Source organism: Eleutherodactylus coqui, chromosome 5, assembly GCF_035609145.1.
Source record: "Eleutherodactylus coqui strain aEleCoq1 chromosome 5, aEleCoq1.hap1, whole genome shotgun sequence".
In the NCBI taxonomy this organism is placed as follows: Eukaryota; Metazoa; Chordata; class Amphibia; order Anura; family Eleutherodactylidae; genus Eleutherodactylus; species Eleutherodactylus coqui.
This window is the reverse complement of record NC_089841.1, coordinates 254,489,999-254,515,206: the sequence shown is the minus strand read 5'-3', so window position 1 is coordinate 254,515,206 and position 25,208 is coordinate 254,489,999. Positions and strand designations below refer to the sequence as shown.

Here is a 25,208-nt window from a genome sequence, read left to right as displayed (position 1 = left end):
TGATACAAAGGACTATCTCCATGATGTCCCCAACACAGGCCTCCCCTAGGAGCAACCGGCATACTGCTGGTAAGAGACTTCCATCTGCTGGGGAGGGTTGAAATGTCTAGACCAGTGATGGCGAACCTATTAGAGACCAAGTGCCCAAACTGCAACCCAAAACCCACTTTATCACAAAGTGCCAACATGTCAGGGGGCGGGGCTTATCACAACTTATGATTTTATCCCTGTCGTTCTAAAAAGGACAGGGCCACTTCAAATAGACAGCGTGCAGATTTTAACTGCTTTTTGGATGCGGAAATACTGCAGAATGTCCTCAGCGGAAATTTCTGTGGAAAATTCTGCAGCATTTCCGCATCCAAAAAGCAGTCAAAATCTGCACACTGTTTATTTCGAAACAGCCCTGCCCATTTCCGCCAAATGTAAACATACATCAGCGGTAATAGTGACCCCCATCACCAACCCCAGCGGTAATAGTGACACCCCACAGCGGTAATAGTGATAAGGGCCAATAGGGGCTGTAAAGAAATTAATAAATGTCGCTTATCAAAAATAGTATATATGCTTATCAATCTATTTTAGCAAAAAGAATATTTTAGCAATATATTGTATGTGTAACAGAAGTCATGACTGATTTTGAGGAAGTAACCTGTGGTTTCTGTCTACACTGAAGGTCTACGTCTGATCTAAGTGGAATCAGGAAGTTCTAAGGCCAGATGTCTCGGGATGTAGCAAGACAGGGCCTAACCGCAAAGAGTTTTCATCTCTCGTTGACGTGGATACTGGATTCGGAGACCCCAGACTGCAAACACCGGTGTAACAGGTAAGAGCTTATCTTACTATTATACAGTCTGGATTCTTTTGATCTGTGTGTCTCTAACGGACTAGAGGTATGTTGTTGCCTGTTTCCTATATTTTCTGCCCCGTCCATATTTTAGAGTGAATAAGTTCATTTAACTGTCCTAGACGGAAGAACTCACTCATTGGGACTTAAAGAGTCATGTTGTCTGTATTGGAGATTGAAATAATTGTTATTGTTATAGTCTCATTTCTGGCAGTCATATTCTTACTCTGGATCTGTTATAATATTACTAAAAGTTCCCTAAGAGGCGAAGTCTGGTCTCCCCTGAATCCTAGTGTTTGAAGTTGACCACGTTTTAGTTCTGTAAATCTATTCCGGGACAGGGAACTGTGTGTTCCCAGATAGTCTCAGTGATTATCTTAGTTTACTGTGTGAAATATACGTCCTGTATACTTAGTGAAGAATAGTCGGAAGTGGTCAAAGATGGGTTCTGAACAATCTAAGATATATCAGACTCCTATTGAGATAATTAAAGATAGAGAAGGGGAGGACATTTGCAGACAAGCCTATAAAGTTTACAAACGTATAGGCCTTAAGAAGGCGGGAACATTCAATTATGAATTTTGGTCACAATATGAGGATAAGCATAGAAAGGAAATAAGAAATAAGGGTTTGGAAAAAGGCATGAAGGCTATTCTGGACTGCTCTAAAACAGCAGAAGACGAACACTGGGACTCCGAATCCCGAGGCGAGGGCATTTTAGTTTATTGTCCTATGCCCCGGCCACCAATAGACGTTCCCATGGAAACCCCTACGGTTCCATTAGTCTCTCCTGTCGTCCCGGCCGTTCCACCAATGTCTCCTAATAATCCCTTTAATTCTCTGTATCCCAATTTGCCACCCTTGCCTCCTACGTATCCACAGGCTACTGCCCAGATGGATACACCTCCCTACAGCCCTCAATCAGGATCCCCGAGCCCTGAAGTAAATAGAGGTCCGGCTTGGGACTGTCCACGTTGTGGTCAACAGAATGCCTGTTTTAAAGAAATCTGTACAGTATGTGGGACTCCACGTCCCAGGGATCAGTGTAGACAACCGATTCCCTTATTCCCAGTTACAACCTCCACTACCCATTATAGAGAAACAAACAGACCGAGTCCACCATTGGGCACGGTCAGACAAGAGGACACTGACAGACCATCGTCTTCTAATGACAGACCTACGGACGCACATAGACCAACTCCCGGGTCTACAGTCACTACATGGCGACCCTGGAGCGCCACAGACCAGATGGCACTGTGTCAGCAACTGCCCGATCCCCAGACAGAGCCAGCAGCTTTCCATAGAAAGTTGGAAGTCATACAGAAAAACTACTCTGCCACTTGGACAGATATGGAATGTCTTATGAATGTAAAATGTCCTCTGGGCCTTTACAATAGTATTGCTCAATTTTGTGGTCTTGAAGATCGCCCAGATGACCCCCAGACATTACCTAGTGGTACTCAATATGTTGACAAGGTTAAGACCTGGTTTAAGGATAAAGCCCAAGAGAGACGTACAGCCCTAACCCAGTGTAGACAGAACAAGGGCGAGTCTATTGAATGTTACTTTGGCCGTTTAGAGGAAGTAGGCAGAGATCTGGGCTTGTATGATTGTCCAAAAGCCATACGTAATGCTGCTTTTTGTGAAGCCTTTATGCAAGGAATAGATAAGCGCCTGTCTGAACGCGTTAAAGCATGTACCCCCGATTGGCGACAGGCCAAACCGCGTGATCTATATAAGAAAGCTGTAGGATTTGTCATGGATACAGAAGACCACGCAAAGGGTGTTATGGTTAAACATTACACCATGGAGGGGGACACAGTCCGACTTAACGACCCCAGGCGGGAGACCCGTAAGTGTTATAACTGCGGGAAGACTGGACACTTGGCCCATAATTGTAGAGCCCCTAAACGCCCTAGACAGAACATGTCAGACGAAAGGGGGCAACAGGGAAGTACGGCCAATACCACATCATCCCGCCCACAGGGAAATAACGGGTATACCAATTACCAATGAAGGTCTGGCACTCCTTCCCCCGTGTCCCTTATAGTTACTGACGCACGTGGGCCACAAATTTTTCAGCCTCTAAAAATCCAGGGGAAGGAGGTGCCCTTTTTAATTGACACAGGGGCTACTAAATCATGTGTCAGTAGCTCACAAGTCAACGACCTTAGTATTCCCCTCTCAGACTCCATAGCCATAGCCGTTGGAGTGTCCGGTGAACCAACACCCATGCGTGAGACCGAGCCCATAGAAGTCTCCTTTCAAGGGTCACGAGTCCTCACTCGCTTCCTGGTGTCACCCGCTGGGGATTGCATCATGGGAACCGATGTGATGGGACCCCTGGGGTGCTGTATTCAGCTCCATCCTTCCGGTGAGGCTCATGTCAGTACCTCTGCGGCCGACCACCAAGTATTCTGTCTCATGGCAGCAGACTTGGTCACTCCGCCTCCTTCTTGTACTGTATATGTGTTGACCCCAGAAGATACACAGGTTCTCTCAGCAGTGCCAGAGACCCTTTGGGCAAAAGGGAAGACAGACTTGGGCCATCTCCACGTACCCCCAGTCATGGTATATCTCAAAGATGGGGAAAAAGCCCCCATGATCCGCCAATATCCCCTAGCCATGGCACAGGAAGACGCAATAGCCTCCACTATTACAGAGTTATGTGCCTTGAATGCTTTAAAAACTTGTGTCTCACCCGCTAACACGCCACTCTTCCCGGTTAAAAAGAAAGGGAAGAAAGGTGAACCTGATACCTACCGGATGGTTCACGATCTAAGAGAAATCAATAAGGTGACCATCCTAGAAACACCTTTGGTCCCCAACCCTTACACTCTGTTGTCCACCATACCTTCCGGAACCTGTTGGTACACCTTGATCGATCTCGCCAATGCATTTATGTCCGTCCCGATCCACCCCGATTGCCAGTACCTGTTCGCCTTCACGTTCCGAGGAAAACAGTACTGCTGGACTGTTCTACCACAAGGGGCACAAAACAGCCCAAATCAATTCACCCGATGTATGAGGCTTGTACTTGATGCATGGACGGTCCCACCAGGTGTGGCCCTGCTTCAGTATGTTGATGATCTCCTACTCTGTGCACCGGACAGACCCACCTGCGTTGCGGCCTCACTCAGCCTTCTTTGTTTTCTTGCAGACAGTGGGTGTAAAGCCAGTAAAGACAAATTACAGTTTTGCAAATCTCATGTTGTGTTTCTTGGTCACTGCCTAGGTCCTGGTACAAAACACCTCACGCCAGAACATACCAAGGTGGTGGAGGACATGCCACTCCCTACCTCCCATGCTCAGTTGCGGACATTTCTGGGGTTAGTTTCATATTGTCGGCCGTGGATTCGCTCTGCCTCCATGACCATGCAGCCTCTGTACGACTGCCTGAGTTCAAAGCCATTTGCTTTGTCTCCGGAAGCCGAGTCAGCTTTCCATCAGCTGAAAATACAGATTACCAGTGCTCCAGCACTGGGTCTGCCAGACTATGATAAACCCTTCCAGATGTTCGTGACTGAGATGGCGGGACATGCTACTGCCGTCCTCACACAAGAGCATGGTGACAAAAAGCGCCCTGTAGCATACTACAGTGCACATCTTGATGCAGTAGCCAGGGGTTCACCCTCCTGTGTAAGAGCAGTTCTGGCTGTACAAGCACTACTTGAGAAAGCTTCTGAGGTGGTCCTAGACTACCCTCTTGTGGTCCTCACGCCCCATGACGTACATGGAATTCTGACACAGGTGAGCCGTAGACATCTTTCTCTTGCTAGACAGGTCAAAATGGAACTTGCAGTACACTCTTCATCCAATGTCTCATTTCAACGTTGCACAACTTTGAATCCGGCCACCTTACTGCCATTAGGTGACACTGATTCAAAAGGGGGAGTAAGCACAGGGGATCAACTTTTTGTCAATTCCCTAGGCGAAGAGGAAGCTTTTGACACCGAGCACCAGCATGACTGTGCTGCTCTGATGGAGCAGGAGACAGCTGGATTTGCTCATGTCACAGATAAGCCTCTCCTGAACCCCCACCTTGAAATGTTTGTGGATGGATCACGATACCAGAATGAGATGGGCAGATTTGTGACAGGGTTTGCTGTAGTATCAATGAATGAAGTACTGATAGGCCGCGCCATGCCCCCACATATGTCAGCACAGGAAGCGGAGCTGTGCGCTCTGACCGAGGCCTGCAAGTTAGCCCGGGGAGTCACTGCTAATATCTACACGGACTCCAGGTACGCGTTTGGCGTTGCGCATGACTATGGGCCGATTTGGCGCGCGCGGAGCTTCCTAACAGCTCAAGGCAGACCGATAAAGAATGGTGAGGCAGTAAGTAGTTTAATGTCAGCTATCATGCTCCCGAAGCAGGTAGCCATAATAAAGGTAAAGGCACACACCCGAGGGGACTCCTTGGAAAGCAGAGGCAACGAGAAGGCAGACGGAGCAGCAAAGGCTGCAGCCCTGCTGGACTGGAGGGCACCCGTGTGCAGAGTTCAGACCAGGTCCTGCCCAGCGGAGGAGGATCCTGATCCCCCTGCCAAGGACCAGACCCTCTCTGTCCCACCACAGAAGGAGGTGGACCTACTCCCCTCAGGGCAAGAGCAGGAGCGCTGGGCAAGTGCAGGGGCAGTAAAAGGAAATGAAGGTTGGATGATGGGTTTCCGTATGTGTTTACCTGCGGCTGCCTATCCTAGTATGGCCCTTTTGGCTCATGGAAAGGTGCACGCTTCTCGTAATGCCATGGTAGCCCTGGTGGAGAAAATGTGGTACGCTCCGGGATTTGACAGGATGGCAAAGGCATACGTCAAGGCTTGTGAAATCTGTGCACTACACAACCCCGGTCAAGTAGTAAAGACCCCTCGGAAGTGCACTCCGCGACCTTTGTACCCCTTCCAGAGACTACAGATAGATTACATCCAGCTGCCCAGATCAGGAAGGTATGAGTATGTCCTGGTATGCATTGACCTCTTTTCTGGGTGGGCTGAGGCCTACCCGGTCACGAAGGCCACTGCCCAGGCCACTGCAAAAAAAACTTGTGTCAGAGTTAGTGTGCAGATTTGGGGTACCAGAGACCATTGAGAGCGACCGTGGTACTCACTTCACTGGTGAGGTAATGAAGGAAGTCATGTCCGCCTTAGGAGTAGAGCAGGCCTTTCACACCCCCTATCATCCGCAGAGCTCCGGAAAAGTAGAAAGACTCAATGGCACCCTCAAACTTAAGATACAGAAAGCCATGGTTGAAACAGGAAAACCTTGGCCCGAGTGCCTACCTCTGGCCCTCTACTCAGTACGAACCACACCAAATAGGAAAACAGGACTGTCTCCTTATGAGATTCTCTTTGGCTCCGTGCCCAGGTTAGGACTGTATCACCCCCAAGCTCTATCCCTGGGTCATGATAAAGTTACTTCCTTTGTGCAGGACTTATGCCAAAAGCTAAAAATAACACACGACCTAGTCTTCTCTTCTATTTCAGACCCTGATAGTTTGGAAGGATCCCACTCTCTGAATCCCGGAGATTGGGTGGTGGTAAAGAGACACGTCAGAAAGACTTTGGAACCTCGCTTTGACGGACCATACCAAGTGCTGTTAACCACTCCCACCTCGGTCAAGCTAGAAGGCAAACCCACTTGGATCCATGCCTCACACTGCAAGAAAGTTCCAACGCCTCAGCACCACGAGGGGGGGGGAGAGTAAGCCCAACCCAGGGTGGGGGAGGGGGATGGCAACCTGGACACCAGCATTGATAGTCTGGATAGGTGTATTATTTACCCTTTGTTTTCTTGGACTACTCTCTTTTCGGGACAATTCTTCATCAACTGTCGATGTAAGAAGAAGATGGACTGTTTGGGCGGAAGGACACCCCAACATGTGGGAATACTTTGCAAAAGACGTACTGAATATTTCCCACATGTGCATGCCCAACCTGCGGAGTGGGGAAGATATTTTACGGACTTGCTTACTGTCTATCCCCACTCCAATAAAGACACTTCGCGATATATATTCAATAGTGCATAACGATAGTGATGTGGAGGAGAGCAATGTTTTCCAGGAAAATACCTTTCTTAATGTATATGAATATTGTTCCATTGTGATGCGGTCAAACATACACTTTATGTTTCACATAAATGATAAGAGATTTGTTTAGATTCATGAAAACAATAATACATTTTAAAAAGTCAGATGTCGGCTGTGATCTTGGGACTTGTTCCGATCGCCATATTTGGGGTCAGGAAGGAATTTTTCCCTTTTATACAAGGATAATTGGCTTTTTCCTAAAAGGGTTTTCGCCTTCCTCTGGATCAACTCAGCCTCAAAATTCCCCATAATTGTCATTCCTGTGTGTGACTTCCTGATGTCCAAAATGGGGGAATGATAAGGGCCAATAGGGGCTGTAAAGAAATTAATAAATGTCGCTTATCAAAAATAGTATATATGCTTATCAATCTATTTTAGCAAAAAGAATATTTTAGCAATATATTGTATGTGTAACAGAAGTCATGACTGATTTTGAGGAAGTAACCTGTGGTTTCTGTCTACACTGAAGGTCTACGTCTGATCTAAGTGGAATCAGGAAGTTCTAAGGCCAGATGTCTCGGGATGTAGCAAGACAGGGCCTAACCGCAAAGAGTTTTCATCTCTCTCTGTCTAAAGTTAAATGTCTAAAAGTCATATGAAATCAGCAATTTCTTAAAGATGTGTTTGTCTGAGTCATATATCACACGTCTAAAGTTTATTGAATAATTATGTCATTGTAAGATATAGAAGTCATGTGTTTTTATCAGATGAATGTATGTATCATGAGGTTATTCCCTGTTTAGCCACACGTCCCGTCCTGCGAGAGGGGCTGGCTATAAAAGCCAAGAGATACAGACAATAAAATAGAGTCACTTGTTTCAAACCATATACTGTGTGTATAGGTCTGTGCATGGTCTCTCAAAAGGAGCGCTCCTCCTGCTTAGGTCAATTTGGAACCGACAACATAACTGACCAGTCTGTTTGAACAAATTAACCCTCGACAATAGTGACACCCCTCAGCAATATTAGTGACCCGCAAGCAATAATAGTGACATCCCACAGCGGCCCCCAGTATAAAAGTGACCTCCCAGCAGTAATAGTGACACCTCCCAGAGCGGCCCCCCCAGCAGTAATATTAGTGACACCCCCCAGCGGCCCCCCAGCAATAATAATAGTGACATCCCCCAGCGGCCCCCCAGCAGTAATAATAGTGACACCCTCCAGCGGCCACCCAGCAGTAATAATAGTGACCCCCCCCAGTGGCCCCCCGAGCAGTAATAATAGTGACAGCCCCCAGCTGTAATAATAGTGACACCCCCAAGCAACCCCTAGCAGTAATAATAGTGACACCCCCCCAGCAGTAATAATAGTGACACCCCCCGAGCAGCCTCCAGCAGTAATAATAGTGACACCACCCCCAGCAGTAATATTAGTGACACCCCCCAGCGGCCCCCCAGTAGTAATTATAGTGACAGCCCCCAGCAGTAATAATGCCCCCTCAGCTGTAATAATAGTGACACCCCCCCAGCAGTAATATTAGTGACACTCCCCAGCGCCCCCCCAGCAGTAATAATAGCGCCCCCCCCAGCAGTAATTATAGTGACAGCCCCCAGCAGTAATAATGCCCCCCCAGCGGTCCCCCAGCAGTAATAATGCGCCCCCCGGCAGTTCCCTAGCAGTAATAATGCCCCCCAGCGGTCCCCCAGCAGTAATAATAGTGATACCACTCCCCAGCGGCCCCCCAGCAGTAATAATAGTGACAGCCCCCAGCAGAAATAATGCCCCCCCCCAGCGGTCCCCCAGCAGTGATAATGCCCGCCCACCAGTCCCCCAGCAGTAATAATGCCCCCTCCCCCCCCCCCCCCCCCGAGACCCACATACCTACCCCTCCTCCTTGTGGAAGAGCTGCTCCTCTTGTGCCAGATTGCTGGTGCACACTGACGTCAGTGTGCTGCTGGATGCCTCCTCCCCCTGCTCTCGCGGAACCAAGTAGGAGATGTCGGGGGACGGGGAGGAGGATCCCCGCTGCACACTGACGTCACAGTGTGCGCCGGGATCAGAGCAGATAGCAGCGCTGATGGCAGTGCAATGATGAGTGAATGCCGGCAGGGGAGCCGCAGCCCCTGCAGGCATTCACTAATGTGGTGAGCGGCAGATGGTGACGCGTGCCACCAGGCACATTAGAACTGCAGTTAAGCAGGTTATGACTGTGCTCTTTCCAACATAGTGCAATTGATATGTTGTCCTTTAGAAGCTTGGTTCCATCTATTGAATGTAGAGGGTGTATGCCATGATTTGTTATGCCATAGATGACCTTTGTGGCTTTAAAGAAACTCCATGCATCATGGATATCTGCAAAATATTGGATTTCTTCAGCCTTTCTTGTCCATCAGATGTTCTTCATTTATCTGGCCCTTCTTTGGACCTCAGCTTTTGCACTAGTGTAGATCTTTTTCTTACAACATAGTTGGTGTCTCTTTGCCATATTTGGAAGGCTTTCCTTTTCTTATCGATTAATTGTTGCAACTTGTTATCATTTTTATCAAACCAGTCTTGATGTTTTCTAGTTTGGTATCCAATGATTTCTTCACAGTTTATTCCAATGTTCCTCAATATTTTCAGCTTATTCAATGGATAGATGATGCTTGACCACTGTTTGGAAAAGGGATCGTTTAGAGGGCTCTTGAAGGGCTTGGGTGTTCATTTTACATCTTATCTTTCTTCCTTGGAGTCTGCATTTCGGGGCGATTTTGATGGCCATCGTAGATCGAATAACCCTCTGGTCTGTCCAGCAACCATCAGCGCCTGTCGATGGATTGTCACCTTGTCGTGATGAGGGGGCTTGCATTTCCCAGTGAACCTGTGGGAGAAGCCGTCAGAGTCATGTGACCCCAGAATGGCCTCCCTGGGTGGTATGACCACAGGGGTGGAACCAGACTAAAAACAATCTGAAGTCCTCAACAGTGAAGCAGGTAGATGATAACATTTTACATGTTACAACGGCTGTGAAGGCGGAGAAAGGCTGTAACAGATGAGAAGCCACCGGTCGTCGGGTCAACCACGCCACTGGATGTGAACCTCATTCTGTGAAGACTGTGTGTTTATCTGGTGTGCACTGATCTCCACACATAAATCAAATACACGCACAGGCGTCTTCAGAGAAAAATTAAAAAGTCGCATTGCGAACAGCGAGTGACAACGGGAGCAATACTGTGAAATCTGGAAGCCCCTAGTCACATATTGGCACATGGGTGGTGGATATAGATTCAGTCATTCTAACTGAACCTAGGCAGCTGAGCAGTTCAGCAACTGTATCCATGACTGAGCAGCCCTATTTAGGACCCACTCTGCTCACCCCACATGTGAGGGGGCTAGAAAAGGTGCCCTGTACAAAATCTGCCTCTCTCTTCCCTGACTAGAATACTGCATCCAGAGGGGTCATCACCTTGCGGTCAAAAAAGAAAGGTGAACTTTGGAACATGGAACATTCGGACACTATTGGACAACATAGACAATGAACACCCTAAGCGCAGGATTGCTATTGTAGCAAGGGAGTTGAGGCATTTTAATATCGATATAGCAGCGCTCCAAGAGACCTGGAGAGTAGGAGAGGGACAGATGAAGGAAGAAAAAGTACGCTACACCTTCTTCTGGAAGGGCCTACATGAAAAAGAATGAAGAATACACGGATTTGGCTTTGCAATTAAAAACTACCTGGTGAAGAATCTGTCGGAAGCACCCAACGGCATCAACAAACAACTCCGAATTAATCTTGCCAAAAACCAGCAAGCTACTATCATAAGTCCTATGCACCAACTTTAGATGCTGACGAAGACATCAAAGAAAAATTTTACTGTCAGCTGGACACCATCCTATCGGAGATACCTAAGGAGGACAAAATCATCCTCCTGGGTGATTTTAATGCAAGAACGGGACAAGATTTCGACCTGTGGCCAGGGACTATAGAAAAAAATGGAATTTGAAACAACAGCTCAAATTGCATCCAACTTCTTACCAAATGCGTGGAACATAACCTTGTTATCCTCAACACGCTCTTCCGCCAGAAAAACAAGTTTAAGACATCATGGGAGCACCCTTGGTCAAAGCATTGGCACCTCTTAGACTATGTAATTATACATACCTGAGACCGCCGTAATGTACTTCATAATTCATAAAATATTGTCAATAATTGTAGCAGAAGCATATCCTGGTAACACTTAAAAAATTCATTTGGAAGACCATCCAACCCAGGCGACATTTCATTAGGAAATGTTACTACTGCATCCTTTAACTTACCGTATATACTCGAGTATAAGCCAACATTTTCAGCACATTTTTTATGCTGAAAAAGCCCCCCTCGGCTTATACACGAGTGCAGGTCCGTGCACCGTTTCTTTCAATGGGGCCGCTGCTGCTGCCGGCAGCCTCATTGAAAGAAATGGACTGCATGCAGTGATTTTCGGGGAAGGGCTTTAAATATAAGCCTTTTCCTGAAAATCATCCCTAATTTGTAAAATTGAATTCAATGAATGACACAGATAAATAAAGGAGTTACGACTTTTTAAAAAGCGGGAGGAAAAAAAAAGAAAAAAAGGAGAAAACAAAAAAGCTTCTTCACTAATGGGTTAAAAGAGATATTTTTATAAATCAGTGCACTTACTCCACTTGAATAACTCCAGTACACAGAATGAAAAGAATGTGCCCATACCGAATAGTGAATATACGCTATCTCCTGGTAAGAGTGTTTCTAACAAATAGCTGGTTGAAATTGTTGAATAGATGAAAAAGCCGCGTATCTTTTAGATTTGTCCCCCCGTACCTCGCACATTCCATGAAATCATATTTACGTCTTGAACCATGCTCTACACATTTAATTTCAAATGCTGGCTGCATTGAATGGTAGAAGTGGAGAAAAAAAGAGAAGTGGAGAAAAAAGAAAAAAACACCCTGCTACACACATACCCATATTATATCCCCTAGGATATAATCACCTAGTGATATTGGTAAAAAAAAAAAAAACAGTATCGCAGTAAGATCATTAATACTAAGGGGCAGTACCCAGGAACCTCCCGTCTATCCAACAAATTATCTAATTTCACTCAGTCAAATACTTCACCAGTTATTAAAAGGAAGACTTATTACTGTTATATAAATATTGTTCATGTTTGTCAGTCCAGGCAGCATCCCTAGGATGATCAAAGAAAAAAGTCTGCCCCGCATCACAACTGCCAGATACAAAAGAGCGTAAGGCAGCTGTAAACCCCATAACCCTGTCTTAAGATCTTGAAACCGCATCCCTTTTTTTTTGTATATCAACTGAATAATCTGGATATGACCGTCCATAGTTAACTCTTTCAGTTCTCTTGCTTTCTTGAAAATAATGCAGGAGTTTTATCAGAACAGTTCTCAGCACTCGATGGAAGGGGTTTAGCAGTAACTCTGTGAGCCCTTTCCAGAGCAAAGAACGATGACAAAGTATCTTCTCTAATAGTTGATTTCCGCCATCCATCAAAAACTTATCTCAAATACAATCCTTACACATTTTTTTGAAACTCCCACCAGCAAATTATTTCTATTTAGTCTATTTTTCAGATCATCTGCTTTGTATTGCATAGTACAGATAGACTGCTCGCATTTAATAATTGTACCCTGCGTAGGAACAATTTTTCTTCCATTTCATTAATATGTGTCGCTGTTTTAGACTTCCTTTTAGTAACTTTTTGAAAATTGTGTCTTATAAATCAACATCGTCTTTTAGGCTACCTACCTGAGCAGAGATAGAAGCCAAAACAGTATTGCTTTTAGTCACAGCTAGAAAAACATTGTGTAGAGTAAGTTCATTTTGTGTATTATTTTGCATATCCACACCACACCATTGGAATGGCCTGTATTATAGTATTCATAAAGGCAAAAGGAGTAGATGAAGTATATAAAACAGGGCCATGCTTACCCTTCTCAGCAAAGTAAGATAATATATTAAAAGTCCCATCAGAGGAGGCAAATGCAACTGTAGATGTTTCATGAGCATTTCTTACTGGGGTTGCATTGCAGCATTTCTTAGTAAAGCAATCAGAATGGTCAAAGCATTCCGTTCGCATAATCATGCTGCTCAATATTCAATATTGCCTCCAATGTTGCATAGATAACCTCATGGTGCAAAGTATTTGTAGCAGCGTTCACAAAATCTGCGCCTGAGTGGCATCATGAGGCATATGTGTACCGCTGGATTCTTGCCTCCTCTTCATCGCCACTTGGTTAAGCGACAGCCAGGCCTCACAACAGACCAGCCTCTGTATCACTGTTTCTCCCCACCTCAACTCCCCCACAACAGGAAGCATGGGGCAGCACAATTAAAGGCCCAGTGATCAGCAAGACAGCCAACACAGCAGAGTCAAAAACACTATTTCAGAAAGAAAACCAAGCTAGGAAACTAGCAGAATAGGTGGGAGCTCTGCTGGTGTCTCCACTGCTCACATCACACTCTAGGTCACACCCTCCGCCGCTTTAGCATGCGGGAATTTCTAATAGAAACAGATGCTTCTGATGCAGCTTTGGGCGCGGTGTTCTCACAAACACTAAATAATGAGGAACATTCAGTAATGTACTTCAGCTAAAAGAAAAATTATGCCATCATAGAGCAGAAGTGTTTAGCACTTAAGTTGTTAAAATATTATCTCCTGGCAGAAAGTGTAGTCTGGCATCACACCATGCTCCCTAACATGGATGAAACAGAATTTCACCAATTTTACCATCAAGCGTAGACCAGGCAAGTCACAGGGTAACACTGATGCCTCATCTAGTGTGTATTGTATTGTGGCCAAAAAATGTCCAGCCCTCCAGCCTGAAGAAGAGGGGGGAATATGTAGACATGTGATAGGAAAAGTACTGGATATGTGTATATGTCACCTAAACTGGGTGAAATGAAAAATCCAGGAGAGATGGTTTATTATTTTTTTTAGTAGGTTATGGGCTAGAATTTTAATGGAATGATGGGTAGGTTGGTAGCAGGACGCATCACTCCTTCCTCCAGTCCAGTACAGGATTTTCTTGGTTGCCCAGTTAGTCCAGCTGTCTCCAGACATATAAAAGACTGCAAGCCGAGGCCATCTGGGTCAAAGTCTGGGAGTGAACACAGTCCACTGTGAAATTCTGACTGTTTGCTGACAAATGCCACATGTTATTGCTAAATGAGCAAAGCATTATCTAGTTAGTGTCCAGCCGGGCAGGTGTTTTATTTCTGTTTATTGCACAAAGTTTATGTGCGGCAAGTGTCTGTTTCTACGCTGATCATCTGTTACTGCATAAAATAAAGCTGGATGGACTTTATATGGACTGCGTGAGCGACTGTGTTCTTGCCGAACCCAACACAGACATTGCTACAGTATATATGTTTTTATGTTTTACTGCTTTTGTAAAATAAAACGCTTTTTAAAAAGAAATATTTGTTTTTGTGTTACCATATTTTAAATAGCCTAACTTTTTCGTTTCCCTCAACAGAGCTGTATGAGTTGCTACTAGAGATGAGCGAGTATACTCGCTGAGGCTAACTACTCGAGCAAGTAGTGCCTTAGCCGAGTATCCTCCCGCTCATCTGTAAAGATTCGGCTGCCGCGCGGGTGACAGGTAAGTTGTGGCGGTGAGCAGGGGGGAGCGGGGGGGGGGGAGGAGGGAGAGAGAGATCTCTCCTCTGTTCCTCCCCGCTCTCTCCCGCCGCTCCCCGCCCCCTCCAGCCCCTGAATCTTTAGAGACGAGCGGGAGGATACTCGGCTAAGGCACTACTCACTCGAGTAGTTAGCCTTAGCGAGTATACTCGCTCATCTCTAGTTGCTACCATTTTGGGGTCCATGTAAGTTTGATCGCTTTTTATTTTGGGAAGATGAACAAAACTCAATTTGGCACGCAATTTTGGCATGATTTGTATTTTTTACTGTGATTGCCTAAAAAACCTTGATAGTTTATTAGTTTGGGTCATTATGCACGTGATGTTTCTAATGACATGCACTTTATGTTTCCTTTTTGTGTTGATACTATATAATGAAGAATTTTAATAGGCAAAGAGATTTTTGTGCTTTTCTTTCCTTTTTAACATTTTTTAAAATTTTGTTATTTTTTATTAAATTTTACTTGAGCTTTCAACAAGTTTTCTAAAATACACTAGGTTCTCTCTACTCCATCATTTACTGCTGTTTGCACCATTTCATGTTTTATGTTCTGATTTTTAGGGGATCTTCCCCATTTTTCTACTGCCCTGCTCTGTAATCCACTTTCAGGTAGGGGCATATCAAAATCCTACCATTCTGCCTGGAGTTTGCTGTACAGTACTCCCTTTCCCTCACTTTCCATGCTGCATTGTGCTGTCTCTGGTCCAATCATCAGGGAGGCAGTATCTAAATGTCCACCCCTCTGCTTCCAAAGACAATTATAGGAGTTGAGCATTCAAAGACATTGTGGCCAAATGGTTAGTAAACACAAAGCAATGTGCACACACATGCTGTAACAGAAGGAGATGTATATATTGTGGACATTGCAGACACTGTGTCTGCAGATCTGTAAGTCTGTGAGTGCACAGTAGCAGTCTGTGAAGATAGCCCCTTCACATCACTGGGAAAACGCCCAAGCATCCAAGTTACTACAGAAGCTCAATACCTAACAGGTAGTGTACTGCAGAGTAGCAAAGGGAGATCCCTAATGGAAGCCATTTCAGCCTTAATTTACAGTGATAAAACATTTTTTTTTAAAGAAAGCCATTCATTAAATACAAGATTGATGAGAAACTCACAGGCTATTACATGAGTATAAGTTGTTTGAAAAGTTAGTGCTGCTTTAACTCCCAGTAGGGTACTTCTCTTCTAGTGGACTTAATCACTCATGAAACACTACAATACTTCTGTATTACAGTATATTATACCAGTCAGCAAAACACAGAGTCATCTCATTAGGTCCTGCCAGGACCTAATAAAATGTACTAAGATTGCAGACGTGTGGATAATTTTTTGTCTATAACAACTCATCAGCTCCTGCGACTGTGTTAGGGGAGGGTGCCACTGACTGCGGCACCTAAGGGGTTGGACTCACTCATGGCCTGAAGGTTGCAGGTTCAACCAAGTGGCCGGCTCAAGGTTGAATCAGCCTTCCATTCTACAGAGGTCGGTAAAATGAGTACCCAGCTTGCTGGGGGGTAATAAACAAGTAAGCCCTGTGGAATAAGTTGGTGCTATACAAATAACAAGTCCCAAATGACCATAACAGAGGGTTTTTATGGTAAGACACAAAATTATGGGTCACTAGACACATATGGCTCTAGAACCACTGATTGAGGAGTCAACTGACTGGGGTCTTCCAAGCACTGACCCGGGGACCATGGCTATGATAAGAAGTAATCCATGTATGAAAAGTATATATACAAACATTACCATCGCCACCACAATAAAGGTTGGAGCACCAATTATAGTTCATACAATAAGATGGCATTCTAGTACCTTGTGAGCTGTGGAAGTGTATTCATACATGTCAAGTACACATCAATGTACAAACTCCATTGACAAGTCTGCAAGTAATATATCTGCAGTAGTCCAGTTCTAATGTAATACTTGTCAGTGGCCCTTAGTCTGACTATCAGAACATGACATTGAAGTGGTTTATTTTTTACTCCACTGACAGCCTGCAGAATCCTGCATAACTAGATAACAAAATACTGTTCCAAGTTTAATATCTTACAATGTACCTACAATTGGATTGTCCCTCTCTCTACAGATTGCTTTAAGGTACCTTTACACTCTACGATTGTCAGGCGCATTAATGTTCCAAACGCCTTACTAGCGACTATTGTTCCTGTGCTTTATGCAGAAGCGATAGTCATTGAGATGAATGGAGGCAGAACATAGATGGAGCGACTTCTGTTTACAATGAGCGAGAAGAGAGCTGAAACGGAATGAATAGTGACAACTGAGCAACTTCTCACTCAGAGCCCTGTCGGAGGTCATGTGTGCACAAGCCGTCAGTCACCCAAAATTGCTCATTTCCTCAATTATTCATGTAACTATCGCCCCGTGTAAAGATACTTTAAGCTCCTCGGTCTACCTTCCTCGGAGGCTCAATTTATGAATTTATTTCTAGATTTATGTGGGGTTTTTTCGGTCCCTCCCACCTGGTTCCTCTAGATGCCTTGCCTCCCTGCCCAATACTTGATGAGCACAGGCTTTGTGGGAAGACAACTCTCCAGACTGCCTTACAGTATATATATTACTTATGTGTGACAAGAGGAAGGATCATCTTTATATAGATGAATAAACATTTTCAGTGACTGATGTAACATTCCCCCTCAAATAGTTTTCTGCAGAAGCTTTAATGTGCACTATATGAAGTGACTGACCCTGAACAATCCATTATTAGGAACATGAAAAGCAATGACGTACATAGAAAAGAGTGAGCATTAACACAAAGATCAAAATGGGTCCTCTACAACAGAAAATGTGAAAACATAACAAATACAGGTCTGAGATAAAATCACCAATAGGAAACAAAAGCCTCCATTCCTCCATATCAAATCGAAAATTCAGGAAGGGTACCATTTCTCCTTAGGGAGAGCACGTAGAAGGTGGGGGGAGACTTATAAGGCCATCCATGCTCCTCTGGGAAATATGCAAATGGAAAGATGGAACAATACCCCTACAGCGCCACCTATTGGAAAGCAGCATTCCTTCAAACTAATGTCATACTTTTTAACAAGCCTTGTAAAAATGACTAGGAATTGTGAGCCAAAGCCAGAGTCTTGTCCGGAAGACATGCTCCTCTGGGAAATATGCAAATGGGAAGATGGAACAATACCTCTACAGCGCCAAGTATTGGAAAGCAGCATTCCTGCAAGTCAATGTCAGACTTTTTAACAAGGCTTCTAACAATGACTACCCATGTCTATAGGCTTTTGTAGGCCTCTCACTAGCCAAGCCAGAAATCTGCTGCACACTGATGAGGAGCAAGCACCTCGAAACAGCTATCTGTACATGGTTGCCTTCACCTTCTGGAGAAGATTCTGGCTTTACCTCACATTTCCCAGTCATTGTTACAAGACTTGTTAAAAAGTCTGACATGGACTTGCAGGAATGCTGCCTTCTAATAGGTGGCGCTGTAGAGGTATTGTTCCATCTTCCCATTTGTTCCATCTTTCCCAAGGAAAGAGACTACCTGTGATTGGAGGAGAAGTAAAGTCCTGCAAGGTCCCTGCACAGGAAGAACGAAAGTGCTTAGTAGTTTTTAGTGAGTCAGTGAGGAGAGCAGAAGTGTTGATAGTGAGGGAGAGATAATAAAGTGGAGTGGAGAAGAGGAGAAGAAGCGGAGTGAAAAAAAGAAGATAGTCTGAAGCAGGGGACCAGCAGTGAGGAAGGAGTCCAGGGAGACCTCTCATCCAGTCAGGATCTGAAGTAAGCCTGCTGCCGGGATCCAGAGCGTCAAAGTACCTGCGGCCTGTTCAAGATCTGGGTGAGTGATTCAGCGCCATTGTGCATATCATCACTACTATCAGAAGAAAGTATACAGCGGGCGGGACCATAGGCTTCCCTAACACTTAAAGTCCTTCACAGTACCAGGCTGTGATATACCTCCTCCAGGAAAGAGAAAGGACAAGTTTTAAAATACTCTCCCATCTCCACAGGATATTCTGCTTTATCTACTGCCAGGGTAGAAAAAAAAGTTATTGTAACAAATTGTACATTTATTGCAAAGTTTGAAGTTCAGTAAATGGCTGCATGTTGTCTCACTACAAACCTCAGTTTCTGCCTTCATTGCTCCTCACACAACTCTTGTGCTGTATAGCACTGGCGTCACGACTAATCATCATTATCATCACAAATTACAGTTTTACCAGTGCAGATGCTGCCATTTGGGGAAGTGTTGGTGATAGTCACTGTGACATATCTGACCTAATTACCACTCACATCATCCACATTCCATCTTGCATATGAACATGATGGAACTTCTGTGCTCAACTGTAAAATGGCCAATGGTTACACTGTGCCTATGTTTATAAATGACTAGGTCATGTGATGCAGGTGTCCAATGAAACTGCTGCTCATATGCCATATGGTGGACCTGATCTGGGTTCTGAATAAAATTAGGAATCTAGGGTCTGAAATTAATATACTCGGTCTGGGTTGTGACTATATTAAGTGGGTCTAGTGTTAGATTTGAATATACTGTATTTAAGGAGTCTGGTCTGGGGTCTGAATTAGGTTAGGGGTGTAGAGTCTGATATGAAAATAGGGGGTCTGAATATATTTAGAGATCTGTTTTGGAGTCTAATATTAATTGAGGGATCTGTATAGATTTAAGGAGTCTGAACATATTTAGGGTGCCTGAGGTTTGAATTTAATGTAGGGGTCTAATCTTGGATTTGAGATTAATATAGGGATCTAAATATATTTAGCCCCTTCCTTTTACACAAGAAACACCCTTTGGAAATACTACTCCCAGTTTGCCCTGACTTGCTGCTCAAGTATTACCCTGTAAAGGACTCTCCCAGGTTGACATCTCTGCACATGGTTTCAGGATTATTGATGTCAGTGATTTATAATAGCCCAGTGATTCGTAATATTCTTAGAGTTTAAAGCAGGCAATAAGGTTATAAAAGAAGTACCATTAAGATTGGATGTAAAGCAGAAGGCATCATAGCGCTCATCATCCTTGTGTCTGTAGCCATAGTTTCGGACTCCAGTAGGGTTGTCTTTTTTTCCACATTCTTCACGGGGCTTGGAGATTGGATACTGTACTGAACCATCATGCAGCCACCCTGCATTACACCAGTCAAGTCCATTAAGCCAGGCTTCATGAAGCTGGTCATACGAAGCCAGAATACCATCCTGCTGCTTACAAGCCTGCTCTGCATCATGAAAGTTCATTTTATATCGCCCCATTCGTGGGTAGTAAGGAAAGATCACACCTGAAACAAAGGGGAAAAAAGTTTAAGACATTGAACACTAGTTACAGGTAGCCTTACAAAGGTAGATGTTATGATGAGAATTAACTTACCTTCTAAATCCAGTTTTACTGTCCCTGTGTCATCTTCTAACTCATTGGTCACCTCGCACTCATACCTTCCATAATCATCTAGAGTAATATTGTGGACGATCAGTGAAGCATCGCCCGGGTCATGCTCTTGAAGAGACACCCGGTTTTTATAAGAGCCAAATCCTCTACGTTCTTTCCCCAAAGCCACAAACACATCAATGAAGGATGGAGGATCATTGATCTTGGACCACTTAATGCGCACTGGTGCAGGATCCTCTCCAGAATGTTCATAGTGGTAGCGACAAGGTAGAATAATGGAGCCACCCCGATGTGTGGTCACTATGCCTGGAGCTGTCTGTACAATCACTTCACCAGTCTCATCCTCTGAAAATAGTAATTATGGAGTGAGGAGAAAGACAATGAAAATGGATTAAAATTTGCTAATAAAAGTTCACATAGTGACAAACATTATCAAACAGTATTTTATGTCATTGCAGAGATAAGTTCCATCCTATACCTGAACTAACTGCAATCAAGAAGCTTTTTCTAAAGGTCTACCAGCTTAAGGGGTCACAATTTTTCCCTCCTACTAACTCAGCCAATATGCAGCTGTAGATCACATTACATTTGTTAGCGTCAAATTTTAAAGCGTACCTGAGTATTCAACAAGTGTTCTAAAATATTACAGGTTATCTATCAACAACTCATTTGCCACTGTTTTTACCCAGTTACATGTTTTTATGTTCTGATTTTAAGGTGCTCGGCCCCATTCTGGCCTGCTGTTTTCAATCCACTTGCAGGCAGGGTGTGTGTTTCAAGCCTAACATTATGCCAGTAGTTCACTGTCCTGTACTTCCTTTCCATGCTGCATGCCTTTTCTTTTCTGGACCAATCAGTAGGGCAGCAGTATAAGAATGCCCCCCCCCCCCTCTGCTTTTCCAGTATGATTGTAGGAGTTGAGCATTGAGACACATTTTGACCAAATGATTAGTATACCCAAAGTAATCCGCATGCACATGTGCTGTAATAGCAGGAGAGGCATAGATTGTGGATATTGTTTACTCAGTGTCTACAGATCTGTCAGCCTGTGAGTGCACAAGAGCAGCCGTGTGAACATAACCCCTTCCTCACAGCTAATAAAAGTAATAATACGTTCCAGCATCCTAGTTATTACAACAAACCATGGACTGCAGAGGAGCTGGAAGGGAGACCCCTAGTGTCAGTGATTAACAGTGGTAAAGCAAATAAAATGTATGAAAGTATAGTACAAGAGTGATGAGACACACACAGGCCATTAAATGAACATTAGTTGTCTGAAAAGTTAGTGTCCCTGTAACATAACTAATCGCTCCTCAATGGAAAAAGATATTTAGTGATTGGATTAGAAATCTCTGTGACCCAAGTACCAATGTCACATATGATTTAATGATTTTTGGCTGAATTGAAAAGTTTGAGATGATGTGTTGCTAAATTGAAACCTAGAATGTAAAGAAATGCTCAGCCAAATATTAAATTTAGTATTTCCTTAAAGGAGAACTTGACTTAGGGAGGACTGTTGAGCTGTGGGGGTTCCAGCTAAGTTAGAACTGGGGGTGAGGGAGCGATAACTGTAGCATCATGGTATTTTGTTAGTAGATTTTTATTATTTAAATTCTTTTTTTATAAAGTTAGGGAGGGTACAGAAAGGAAAAGGGGAATGCAGGGTACAAGTGCCTCAGCACAGTAGATTGTTATAATATTTATAGCTATTGGTTAGGTTATAAAGGGAAACATTACATCCTATGCATGTGTTTGGGTCATGTGCGCCCATTGTAACATGTAAAGTTTTCTGCATAGATAACTACAAATATACATAAACTTACTAGTGGCACATAGAAATGGGAGTTACTGGATCAAGCCCATTTCCCTCTGACTCTAGCAGATCTGGGTATGTGCCACTGTCTCCAAACTGGGGACCTACTGGAGATATACCAGGGGTGCAGTCGTCGTTACATCTGTGCACATGCAAAATCTATGCAATGCTGATTGCGAATGGTTATTGGATTGAAAATACTGCTATAGGGAATGGAAGCATATTATTTTACTCTTATGCTATAAATCAAAACTGTGTATTGTATGTATCCAAACAGTGTATGGAATCCATAAGATGAGTATAGTCTTGTACAAAGAACTGCAAACTTGGAGCAGGCTCTTACCATGAACATGAACTATTTTCCTCTGGCCCTTATTAGTCTCTGCAGCATGAGTTGGATGGAGAAGGACCAGCAGGCACAGAGCACAAAACTGATAGAAGAATATTAGAAACCAACGGTCCATCTGGGGAAAAGAGAGACAGATAAGGGGTCAGTAAGTTTGAAGAATATGTGTACATACAATAAGGAGAGGATGTCAGGGTGCAAAATGTGTCAAAAACAGGTTAAACTGCAGGTCTACATTGTATACAGAATTGCAGTTATATTATAGCTCCGCTCTGCAAGGACAAAAAAGTTCAAGGTATTTGGCACCAATTTCTTTCATTTACAGCAATAACTCTGGCTGCAGAGGATTCATTATGTAATGAATGTATAACGAGGGAAACGATATCTGGAGACACAGTAGTTACATGGTAATAGTTAGGGGATGATAGACAAGAGGTTAAGAGAGGAAGAAGATAAAAGAATAATGCGATGCTGGCGAAAAGTGCTGAGATGTAGTAATATGTACAGAGATGGCAATGGAAGAAATCATCTAAAATTACCTCTAAGCTCCTGCTAACTGCGACCTCAAGAATTTAAGAGTCCCGCAGATATTTCAGGCTGTTCTTGCATCCAACGTAATGTGAACTGCACCAAAACACTGAGACACCCCCTTCCCCTCCTTCCTGCAGAGCCTGAGCTGGGATGGAGGGGGGAGAGGTAGGGAGCTTGCAGCTCCATGTCCCGTAGCTCAGTACTGCAGTACTGTACCTCTCTCATCCTGCATTGCTAGACTGCAGGGGCTGACTGCACCAAAGTGCCCCTAATAAAGCACAGGACAGTTCACTGGCTGATGAGCATTTTTAGGAGCCGTAACAAACAAGGAATGTTGAAATATAGAGTTTGTTGTTCAGTACTACATAATTATTATATTGTTTACTAACATTGGAAGTTTGATAAAATATTCTGAAAATGTATATTGATGTATGTTAATATACTGCAGAGAACAACAACAAGGAAAACTTTCTAGAAACTTTCTCTACATGCTGCACATCTATATCATAGTGGAATGGGGCGATACTCAGTGACACTTATTACTGTTATTTCCTTCCTTTGAACAATTTAATTTGAATTTAAATTTTTTATTTTTTATTTTTTTAAAGCTACATTCCCATGGACATATTTGCGCAAAATGTATGTGCGTAATGCGCAGAGAATAGAACCAACTGATTTCAATTGGTTCATTCACATGCGTGTATTTAACTTCACTTTTAGGTTGTGCAAAAAAAATACAGCATGCTCTATTTTTTGCGGAACAAAATATGCATTTTGGAGCATGCATCGGCGTATTTTATTGCACTTTTTGCCTCCGCAAGGCATGTTCATTTGTGCACAGCAAACAAAGACGGACCAATTGACATGTCTGATTTGTCTTTTCCAGCACAATTACATAGTGTATTATGCATCTCCTAGCGTATGCACAGCCCCCATTGGCTTCTATAGAGACTTTTAATGTGAAAATGCACCAGAAAATAGAGCATGCTACGTTTTTTCTGTACGACCGAAATGCGTGGTTAAATACACGCATGTGAATGAACCCATTGAAACCAATGGGTTCTATTCTCTGCATATTATGCACGTAAACGTTGCGCAAATATGTCCGTGGAAATCTAGCCTCATTCCACTATACGTGTGCAGCATGTATAGAGAGCTTCTAGAAAGTTTTCAATGTTGCTGTAATCTGCATTATATTAACATACATCAATATAAATATTCTGAACATTTTAGCAAACTTCCAATCTTAGTAAACAATATAATAATTAAATATGTAGAACTGAACAACAAACTATATACTTCAACATTCCTATATCTTAACTAACAAAGCAAAAGGGAACCCAAATGTGTTGTGGAGTCTTAATTAATCCAATTACATACCAATTTGCCAGGACAGCAAAAAAATGTGTTCTATTTCCACACTCAAATATGTACCTTGAAAGAAGAAAATAAAATAAAAAATAACTTGTATTAAACTTTTTAAGAAAAAAACAAACTTTCTAAAGTATACAACCATAATCAGGCTCTTGCTCCAACGCACGTCTTCCAATAGGTATAAAAATAACACAAAACACATCCCGGGGCTTTAACTTCTAAAAAAATGATATGGGGGTTCATCAGGGAATCATGAAAAAAGGGATACATGCATGGCTGCTAGTTAGAAAACACCACGCCTCCGCAAGAAAGATGCTGACATCCAGGATAATAGGGAAGTGCATTCGAGCAAGGGTTTGATATTGGTTGTGCGGCGGTGAGTCACCGGTTGACAGGGACATTCTTTTCAGAGTGACCACCCTGTTAGGTAGGAATAATGTAGCCCTATTACACTACTGTTCCAATCCACATTATGACAAGAACCACTCCATTAAGTAAAGAAAAAAGAAAATCTATCATTATGTTAAGACGTAAAGGTCAGTCAATATGGAAAATTTCAAGAACTTTGAAGGTATCCTCAAGTGCAATCATGAATCAAATACTATGACGAAGCTGGCTTTTGTCACATACCAGGATGCCCTGGCTCTGGAACCTGAAATCATCATGAGACTCCACACATGCAAAGGACCAAAAGATAGAGAACTGCGAACTGAGACTCACAGACAGAAATAAATCATGACTGACAAATGCTCAAAACACTCAGCAGCATACCTGCATATGGAACCTGATGTAATAACTATAGAATGTATGAGGTATTAGTTCGTATTTTGGACAACATACTTAAGCCCGCAAGCCCACTTCAACTCTAACGAGACAACTAACCCCAGGAATCCTGCCTGCATGTGGGGCGATCGTCCCAATAGAGACGGCCCCACACTGGAACCTAGGGACCTAACTTGCCCAGAGGTGGTAAATGATCCAAAGTAGGACAGGACACAGTTCACACCCACACACCAGCATGCAACACAGGACAGGACTGTTCATACCACATGTCTGGTCACCAGCACAGACACATAACACATCATGCATAAAAGTAAAACCCCAAGTTGTAGGAAAACCTGCATTCTCTAGCAGAGGGGCTGGTATATATGTGCAGCAGACCAGAGGAGATTGGCTGGCTGGAGAAATCTACACCCAACCAGCTCAATTATCTCACAGCTGTGAAGCTGTGCTC

At 43.6% G+C, this 25,208-nt stretch overlaps 1 protein-coding gene and 1 long non-coding RNA gene across 2 annotated transcripts in view; one reads left to right on the top strand and one right to left on the bottom strand.

Annotated features, from left to right (window-relative positions):
• Positions 1-22,665, bottom strand: part of HAPLN4 (hyaluronan and proteoglycan link protein 4) — a 36,642-nt gene extending 13,977 nt beyond the window's left edge. Inside the window, exons 1-4 of the mRNA XM_066605037.1 lie at positions 22,609-22,665; positions 22,067-22,187; positions 19,893-20,255; positions 19,501-19,803 (exon numbers count right to left, since the gene is read on the bottom strand). Coding sequence (XP_066461134.1) covers positions 19,501-19,803; positions 19,893-20,255; positions 22,067-22,187 — 787 coding nt within the window. The 5' untranslated portion in view covers positions 22,609-22,665. The remainder of the gene's footprint in view (positions 1-19,500; positions 19,804-19,892; positions 20,256-22,066; positions 22,188-22,608) is intronic.
• On the top strand, positions 769-7,755 carry LOC136628540 (uncharacterized). The gene is made up of 2 exons (XR_010792886.1): positions 769-823; positions 6,328-7,755. It is a non-coding gene; the product is annotated as an uncharacterized lncRNA (long non-coding RNA).
• Positions 22,666-25,208: the final 2,543 nt, after the last annotated feature.